A 9990-nucleotide genomic window follows, 5' to 3' on the forward strand; every position below is an offset into this window, starting at 1 on the left:
GGGCTTTGGTACCCTATTTACCTTAAATCGGACGAAAATATATATGGGAGCTATATCTAAATCTGGACTGATTTTTCCCAATTTCAATAGGGTTCGTCCTTGGGCCAAACAAGTGAGCTGTGGCAAATTTCATCCAATTCGGATCATATTGTTTACAATTTAACATGGATAGACGGACGGACATGCATAAATCGACATATTCAAAAGGAACCATGGGTCTATCTCGATTACTTTTGCCTGTTACAAACATATGCACAAAGACATAATACCCTGTACCACAGTGTGGTGAAGGGTATAAAGAAAATAGTAAGTGATGACCGTGTTAAACAACTAAATACAAATTGAGCAAATCAAAAACATTGAAAGTGCAGAACATCTCATGCGATAATATATTAAAAGTATAGTATCAGATAAAACACATTTGATTATGAAAATGAAAATAGGGTAAAAAGCAAATAAAAATTGTAACATCTCACAGTCAACAAAAGTAACTCAAAAGTTTCAATCGAAATGCATTGTTGGATTGAGAAAATTGTCTCAATTCAACTGGTAAAAAGTTCCATAATCTTGCAACGCGTATTAAAAATGACTTTTCAAATATGCTATTATAAATTCTGGGTATAAAAATCTGTGTATTCCTCGAGGACATACAAAATCTGAACATATTAGCTAATATAACAGGAATACCACTCTTAACTATCTTATAAAAAGTACATAAAATCCTGGAGGAAATAAAAACATCAAAGTCAACTGCCAGGAAATTTTTAACATAACCCGAAATATGGTCTCTACTTCTAATACCATAAACATAACGGACAATAGAATTTACAATACGCTTAACTCTCGATAAATTCCGATCAGTAGTGCCAGATGTAACCTCCAGACCATAATAAACAACCTCTTTTTAACATACCATGGTAGAAATAAATTAGTAGAGTACAATTTACGAATAACACCAAACACTTTTCTCTGAACAAAATCAATGTGGCTTTCAAATGTAAGTTTATCGTCAATATAAATACCCAACATTTTATGAGAGCTTACAAAATTGATTTGATTATGATCAAGATAAATATTAAGATCATGGGTAAAAGTTCCAAACCTCATAGCCTTTGTCATATTTGATTTCCAATATATTTAATGAATATATTAAATTTGTCATTCCATTTCTAACGTCTGGACATATTAAACCATTCGCTATACCCGTCCGTTGAAATCACAATAGAGGTCGAAATAATTCAAAAAGAGTTTTGAAAACATGTACATACAACTAATATCGGATCAACTTTTTTCAATTTAATTTATACTGTAAAATAAACTAATTTATAGAAATTTATGGCCTGTTCCCGTACTGCAAGAATCTACTATTTTTGACTATTTTTTCCGATATCATAAAGGAAAAATTGTTATCGTAGAAGAAATTGTACATTCTTGCAGGTTCTGGAACGGGCCATTACTGTTTTCTAGGAGTGCGCTTAATAGCCTGGTGGTCCCTTCAGGAACCTCAACTTTAGAGACTTGTTTTTCAAAAATGTTACTTTTTTGCGCAATGTTTATTCAGCAAATATTCTCTTTATAATGTATGCCATCTAGCGGAAAAGAAAATCATATGCTTTTCGGTGCTGAACAGCTGATTTTTGACGTTTATCAGAAAAACACACAAAAGCTTCAAAGTGAACAAATCGTGCTTTTTCAAATTGATTGAAATCAAAACTTTTGATCCAAAAGAACCAAATAAAATTAATTTTTATTATTTGTGCACTATATTCAAGCCATGTAAATATCTTTTTAACAATATAAATTTTTTTTATTTGTGTTTTTCATGTAAAAGTCCTTTGGTCCTTCAAAGAACCAGTAGGCACTCATTAGAGAAGTGAAATTCGTTAGTGCTTTAGCGTCTTTTTCTTATTTTAGTGGTAATTTTTAATTTTTCATAGAAAAATGCCACGTAAATACAAAGATTTTACCACGGCTGAAGAGTTTGAAGCATTCGTCAATGATTTTGAATGGTCAGAAAGTGAAATTGGCGATATATCAGATTATGACGACGACAGTCTAGACGATCCCGATTTCAATATAGTGACAAATAATGATGCGAATATCACTGATCAGTTGGAAGATGGTGTGTTCGAAAATGGGAACGAATTAGATGCTGAACAAGTTGTGAGTGTGGAACCAACTGCTGTTGAGAGTGTTCAAAATGAAGATATAGTTGTTACTGGAGATAGCACACGCTGGCATCAAATTGCAACATTTTACAAAGATATCACAATTGACAAGGACTCTTCCGAGTTTAAAAAATGTATCTGGAAGAAAAACCATATGCAGAATCATGCTAGTTGGGTTCAGTTTGGCAGCGATTCTGAATTGACAACAGACATAATGGCACTAGATACACCTTTCAAATTTTTTTCTTACTTTGTAAATGACGATATAATTTCTAATATTGTAGGCCAAAGCAATTTGTACGCAATTCAAAAGGATTCATTGAAACCTCTAAATACAACGCCAGACGAAATAAAACGCTTTTTTGGCATTACATATTTTATGTCCGTCTTCAAATACCCAAGTATCAGGACATATTGGGGTGAATTTGGCATACCGGCTATTATGAATACCATGACGAGAAATCGATATGACAAGGTACGCCAGTTTTTGCATCTAAATGACAACAGTAAGATGCCACGTCCGTCAGCTCAAGAACCAGCTCCTTCACGTCGACGAGGATTGCGTCCACAAAACACTGATTCCTCAAACATTGATCGTTTATATAAAATTCGTCCGCTTATTGATGCTTTAAATAGAAACTTTGACTCTGTTCCAAAAAGAAGTCGTTTGTGTGTGGATAAACAAATTTGTGCCACAAAAATTAAGCACTATTTGAAACAATACTTGCCAGACAAGCCTCACCCGTGGGGCAATAAGTTATTTTTGATGTGTGACGATATAAGAATAAAGTCACGCAAATGGACAAATCGTCTTATATACCATATGATGGACATGGCCATGATAAATGCATGGATTTTATATAAACGCCAATTCTCTTCATCTCCTCGTACAAATAACATGCTGACTTTGCACGAATTTATCGTAGACGTCAGCAAAGTTTTAGTCAAATCTGGCACACAATCTATAAGGAAAGGACGTCCAAGAAGCACTGGAGAATGTGAGACCCCTGAAAATGTGCCAAAACGAGTTCGGGTAGTAATGCCGCCTAGTGACGTGCGGTTTGATAATGTTGGGCACTTCCCGAAATACCTAACAACAGGCAAACCTCGCTGTAAAATGCCCAATTGCACATCTAGAACAACAGTGTATTGCATTAAATGTGAGGTAGAATTATGTTTCCAATCAACAAAAAACTGCTTTCTAGAATATCATACAAAACATTGAATAAATGAACTGAAATATATATAATTTAAACGAAAAAAAAAATCATATATAGACCATATGCATTTTACTTGTCAAAGGAGTGCCTGGTGGTTCTTCAAAGAACCAACACACAAAACCTCCCCTAAAATGTCCAAAACTCAAAATTGTGAAAAGTCGTAGAACAAACATTGTTAAGGGTCCTAAAATACATCATATAAAATTTTTTCATTGAAAAAGAAAAAGTCAGGCTATTGAGGGTTAAGGTAATCAAGTCAAAAGCGGTTCATGCTACAAAGCTTTACGTCGAGTCTTTAATCTTTGTTGGGACCAGAACATAATGAAATCTTCGGATCTACAGATTGGGGGTATCTGTAAAAAAAGTAAAACATGGTCTGGGAAGCCTGGATATAGAACTCTACTACATTCTTCTTCCCTCTATCTTTCTTCTATATATTATATCTTATCTTTCTCAGATACTAAAGATGAGTTGAACTGAAGGCTTAACATCCATGAACTTAACCTTTATTTAATATTAAAATACAGTCCCATCGGAATTCCAACGATTAGATTGTTGGTCTCTTCTATATATTAGAGGTAGTAGATATGTAACACTTCTGGTAAATAATTTTGTTTTTCTCATAGCCCTCTAATTAGTGCAAGAGCGTGTTGCGAGCCATCCGTGTAACAGTTTTCAAAGGGTATTTGTGCTAGTGTTAAGAATAAATACTCTTGTTTTAGGAATTTGGTCAGGCTCAAAAGAATTGATGGAGAATCTGATTGTATATTTTTGTGTGGTGTCTTGATCGCGTCAAAAAATGGTAAAAACCAAATACCTTTATTGATAAGAATAAATAGATAAGAATTCAATTGCAAGACCGGCATAAAAAATCGATTTTAAGTTTTAAGTTTTCAATCGACTCACAACTTACAAGAAACTGAGGAACTTCTAGAACTTTTTTACACAACATGAAGTCTGATAAAGCGAAACAATTTTGCATGATTACATCAAAAATCACGATTTGTGATTTATGCCGGTCACACAGAAGATGAGCGAAATGAGAATTTTTGTTTTGCTACGTCAAGTAGTTTTGTCTATAAAAGGATTCCAATCTCAAATTTGTTGGCAATCTCAATTTTTCACCTATTTTTTTGGAAAATGATACTTATTTAGCGAATTTTTTGGAAACTTCTTTAGGAAAATTGTAAATACAGAAAAATTTAAGTTCACCTTTGGGTGACACTATCGAGTCATGCCACAAATTAATTAGGAGCAACCTGAAAAATTGGCAGAGTCTATTCAAATAAAGATTTTATTCAGTATGTTTAAAAAAGAATCTGATGAATGATAGATCAGTAATATATGTATTGAATAAAGTATATCAAAGTTTTTGTTTTATTAATTAAAAAAAAATTTATAGAGTTGAATTGAATATATATTTGTACTTTTTTAGGGCTACAGGGACCTTGTATGTGGAGTATTCCGAAACTTAGACGAAAAGCAAATTTATAATACTTATTACTGCCTGTGTCCAAATTAGAAGTGAACTGCAAATTTTTATCGAAGTTAATTGAATAGAAACGATCTTATATGCCAAAAGAGTTACATTTTCAAGACCCATTATATGGGAGGTATAATAAATCTTGGTCGAATCTATAAAGTTTTTTACTTGCGTTTTAGGCCAAATTAGAAGTGAGCTGCCAATTTCCATCGAATTTGGCTGAATATTCACATATGGAATTTTAAAGACCCAATATGTGGGAGGCCAATAATAAGCACCTGTACAAAATTTCAGTCATCTACTACATCTCCTTCTATTTTTGGTCTTGAAGCTACGATGGCAGTTTCTTATTTTTTTCTTGAATATCTATTGGACCCAATCGGTGTTGTCCGCATTGTCGTACATATATCTAGACAGTGCACAAATTTTCATCGATTGCTGTCCACCGAACAACATATGCCTATGTAGGATTGGTCAAATATCATAAGGTGATCATACGTCTTCTTTCTTAGAGGACAATCATCTATTTTAACTGACTGTCGTCTATAAAATGTATGTCATCTATTTCCATAATCTGTCATCTTCAATCACTCTGAACTCCAAATTGTTTACATATTTTCTTAAAGTGAACTTTATGAGTACGATTTTTTTACATTGAAACATTTAACGATTAGTCGAAATTGTTTTTAATTATAAATAGCGTCAAGGTTTTACGAATCTTGTACAATAGTGATAAAAAATATATAAAAATATTGCGAAATTACAAAATGTTTTTAAATTTCGTTATTTTGTACTACCTTTAAATATTTATAAATAAGTAAAATGTATGTTTTTATACATGTCATGGCATGATTTTTATATAAATTTAGTATTTCCCGTATTCAAAAGTGGTAAAGCTTTTCAAGTCACTATTTCGAATAGTTCAAAATTCTTGCAGGTTCGTGATCAGAACAATATATTTATTTATATCATGATTATTTTTTTGTTTCTAAAAAAGGTAAATTGTTGATGTTTGATGTCATATATTTTCATTTCCAAAATCTGGTCACCTTAAAAATAACATTTATTAATTGTTGTAGTCAAATTTGCCCTTTTAATTCGCCTTACATTGACAAACAGTTCTAAATTATAATTGTTTGAAAATGTCTCGTGTGTAGCGCCATCTATATTTGGTATTATTATTCCTTTTAAATGATTTCATCCGTTTGGGTGTAAAATAGACTTTCCCAGTTGTAGTGTAAAATAGACTCCCATTGTTGATTGGTCGAAAGTCGATTTACACAACTCTAGTTTTATTTGACAGTACGGAACGAAACATCGCGAATATTCAAACAAACATCAAGACATCAGTCAGTTTTATAAAAACATTTCAAGAGGCAAAATCACAAGTGAGCTGCTAAACTAATAAAAAATCGATTTCTTGCAAACATGTCAACTGCTGAAGAGGTAATTATTGCACATTTAAATATCCCCTATTGTTTTTAATTAATTTAATAACAATTCTTGCACCTTTTTTCCATAGTTAAGAAAAGATGCCGAGGAATTCACCAAGCTATTGGCCGAGGCAACTAGGAAGAGAGTTAAAGATGCCTTGGTTAGGGCCAAAGCTGAATTGGATCGGGAAATTGTGAATTTGGAAATGAAGGAAAAACAGGCGGCAGAACGTAAAGAAACCGGACCAAAAAGGTAAGCCCACATTTGCATTATGACTTCCATTCCCTGCCCTAACCCCTCTGGTCATCTAGAACGTTCTCTTCACATTTTATTGTTTGACGCCGTTCTGGTTGACCATAACGTGTTCCTTCTTTGTTTTGTTTACATTTTTGGTCATTGTTGTTTTTATCGTTTTTTTTTTCTTTATCTTTTGCACAGATTCTATGTCGAACTAAATGAATACGGATGGGATCAAAGTGAGAAATTTGTCAAACTATTTGTAACATTGGAGGGCATCCAAAATATCGATGAATCAGACGTAGTTGTTAATTTCACCGACAATTCAATGAACCTGAATGTCAACAATTTCAATGGCAAGGATTATGTGCTGATTGTAAACAATTTACTGCATCCCATTGACATACCCAAGAGCTATCGCAAGATTAAGACTGGCATGATCATAATTTATCTGAAGAAAAAATTGGAAGGTCAGCACTGGGCCTGCTTGACATCAATCGAGAAACGTCTCAAAGATCAGGCCGACTCCGAGCTGAAACAATGCAGTGAAAATCCTTCAGATGCCTTGGTTAATATCATGAAGAAAATGTACAACCAGGGTGATTCGAAGACCAAACAAATGATTGCCAAGGCTTGGACTGAAAGTCAAGAAAAGGTTCACAAGGGTGAATATAATCCAATGGAACCGTCATTGAGTTAATTTCAGAGAAATTAATTATTTATATTTAATATACCCCAATTGAATTGTTTTATGTACAATTCTACACTTTTTGTGTATTCTCTCTCTCTCTCTCCAGACGAAATGTTCAAATGAAACAACACTTTACAATGTCCTAATGAGATATGAATTAATTTGTAATATGAAGTAATAGAATTCATACTTGTATGTATTTTAGTATGTAATTTAAAATGTATATTAAAATTGTTAATCATCTGCACATGTTCAATTTTTCATTCCGCCAAATAAACATCGAGACAAAGTAAACCCGCCCATATAGCAGTATATAGTAAAAAATATATAGAAAAACTATTATTATATTATTTAATAAAAGTTGAAATAAAAAATAGGCATTGTGTATCTTTTTAATTAAATTATGTTACCATAAAAAAACAGTGTGAAAAGGCATTACATCTATATTTATAACATTTTAGGTTAGGTTGAAAAGAGGGTCGTTTACTTAATGTACGTCGTGAACATACATTAAAGCCAACCAATGCCTGTTCGGCGTTCTAAATAGGAAAAAGAAAGAAACTCTTTGAGATTTGTCTCATCTCCTCCTCATGTTATTTAAGTCGTGCGTTGATTAATTTCCCAAGGATTTTTCTCAAAGGTTCGTAAAAGCCGGGTATCAGCATAGGAAATATTACAACGTTTCGATGTCTTCTCCGCATGCGCTCTATAATTTTTATATCACGGTTATAGGTATGTTACCCTCTGCTCAACAGGGGCCAATGACAAATTTTAAAGCCTGAAATTGTTCATACTCACTCCAGCATTAGATGATAAGCCGGAGGTAGACTCTTTGATACTTTAGAAACACAGCTGTCGACTCTAGTGCCATATCGATTCAAAATTTTGGGACGTTTCTCCGTGAGTGTATAGCTATCGTATGTACTAGGATAAAATCAATCGGTGAAGATCTTCCTTATTTTTCAACTTGGTTAGAGGTAAAAAATAGGCGATTTTCCAAAAATATTTTTTCATAGGCCCGCCATTTTGTGAATTTTTGAGCGAAGTCAATATTCCTAGTTCACACAATGGACTAATAGTATTTGAATGAAGTGACCTCTACAATGACAGTAACGTATTCTTTAAACTAAACTAATTTTCTTGCTTATCCAGCGGATCCCCCATTACGACGGTGTTCTTTTCTTGCCGAAATTCGCATTTCTGGAAATATTGGCCTTCAAAGATCAGCTCGGATTTTTCAAATTCGCTTGGGCAATATGGGTGTCAATTAAATGCATTTGAAGTCCTGATTATAATAACGTATTCTTATCGAAAAAGTCCAATATATCTAAAATAGGGGTCTACATATGACTTTTTTGATAAGATAAGTATATTTTAGCAACTTCCACTTCTGCCGCTTTTAATTGATACCCATATTGTGTTAAGAAATTTTAAAGGGAATCCGATGAATTTTGGAGGCACATATCATAGGAAATATGGACTTCTTATATAAGAAAATTAAATTTTTGTAATCAGAATTTAAAACGCATTGAAATTATACAAATATTCCACTAGTGAATTTCAAAAATCATGAGAAAATACAAGGGTCCAAGCGGAACTTCAGAGGCTCATATCTCCGGAAAACAGATTTCCACAAGAAATAAATACCGTCGTCAGAAATTTAAGTACTACTAACCGCTACTAGATCAAGGGATCGATTAATTGCACATCTCAATATTTTATCAAACTAACATTACATCCGAAGATGGGGTGACTAGGCCAACCTCCCACAGTTGGTTAAAACTTTGTAAAAAGCATATACCTTATATAATGCGAATAATAAATGATGGTGATGTAAACATGACAGACCTTAATATTGTTACGTTCTTGGACTTTACTTATTCCCGTGTAGACGTTGTTTTATTTCCCGATACAGTTCGTACCAAATAAAACGCGGGTTCGTTCTGATTACGATTATTACAATGAGTTTATTGACACACTTTACTTTGCACGTTACTTTACAGCTTTACGTTACTTGACGGTTTCAATTCGCGATCTGATTCACAACTCACTAACTGCCTTTCCATTTCCTCTATTTATATGAGCCTTGCCTGTCGCTACAGAAGTTTCTAGACGATCTGGTAACGCCTAGATTACAAACAATCTACCAATGCAACAACACATACAAACTTACATTGAGCGAACAATAACAACAACACAAACAAACTTTCATTGAGTAAACAATAACAACAACACATACAAACTTACATTGAGTAAACAATAACAACAACACATATACAGGCGAGGGGGGTAACAAAGAAAGAGGAATTAAGCGATCATCAATGATGACGTTTAACAAGAATTGTACGTCAACAAAAAAATAGACAATTAAAGAGGAAATGGAAGGATGTAGAAAAATCTATACAGTAGTTGTTGTTGTGAAGTTATTCAAATAAACTGCGTAGTAGAAATTTACGTTACAATTCAAATTCTTAAATTAACGGAATTCATCTAAATTAACTTAAATCTAAATTTATATTCGTAACATTGCCCCCCGCTTAAGCCTGTTCGTCCCGAATAGGCACAGTTCCCGTTCCGTAGGGGGTCAGCCGCTCCAAATGTACAACTTTCATCTTCGACCTGGGACTGTCGCTCCTCTGGATGCGATAAACGACGTCATTTATTTTCGTGACAATCTTGTAGGGTCCTTCCCAGTGCGTTTGCAATTTGGGGCAAAGTCCTTTCTTACGTTGTGGGTTGAACAATAGTACCAGTTGC

General features: G+C 33.5%; 1 protein-coding gene across 1 annotated transcript; it reads left to right on the forward strand.

The window, feature by feature from the left end:
- The first annotated feature begins 1941 nt into the window (after positions 1-1941).
- On the forward strand, positions 1942-7242 carry LOC133336814 (calcyclin-binding protein). The gene is made up of 3 exons (XM_061545093.1): positions 1942-2163; positions 6394-6557; positions 6744-7242. Exons 1-3 carry the CDS (start codon positions 1942-1944, stop codon positions 7240-7242), a joined length of 885 nt encoding a protein of 294 aa, XP_061401077.1.
- The last annotated feature ends 2748 nt before the right edge of the window (positions 7243-9990 follow it).

The sequence above is a fragment of the Musca vetustissima genome, unplaced genomic scaffold (genome assembly GCF_032173495.1).
Source record: "Musca vetustissima isolate MV318-11 ecotype Yass unplaced genomic scaffold, APGP_CSIRO_Mvet_v1 utg6369, whole genome shotgun sequence".
Lineage (NCBI taxonomy): Eukaryota > Metazoa > Arthropoda > Insecta > Diptera > Muscidae > Musca > Musca vetustissima.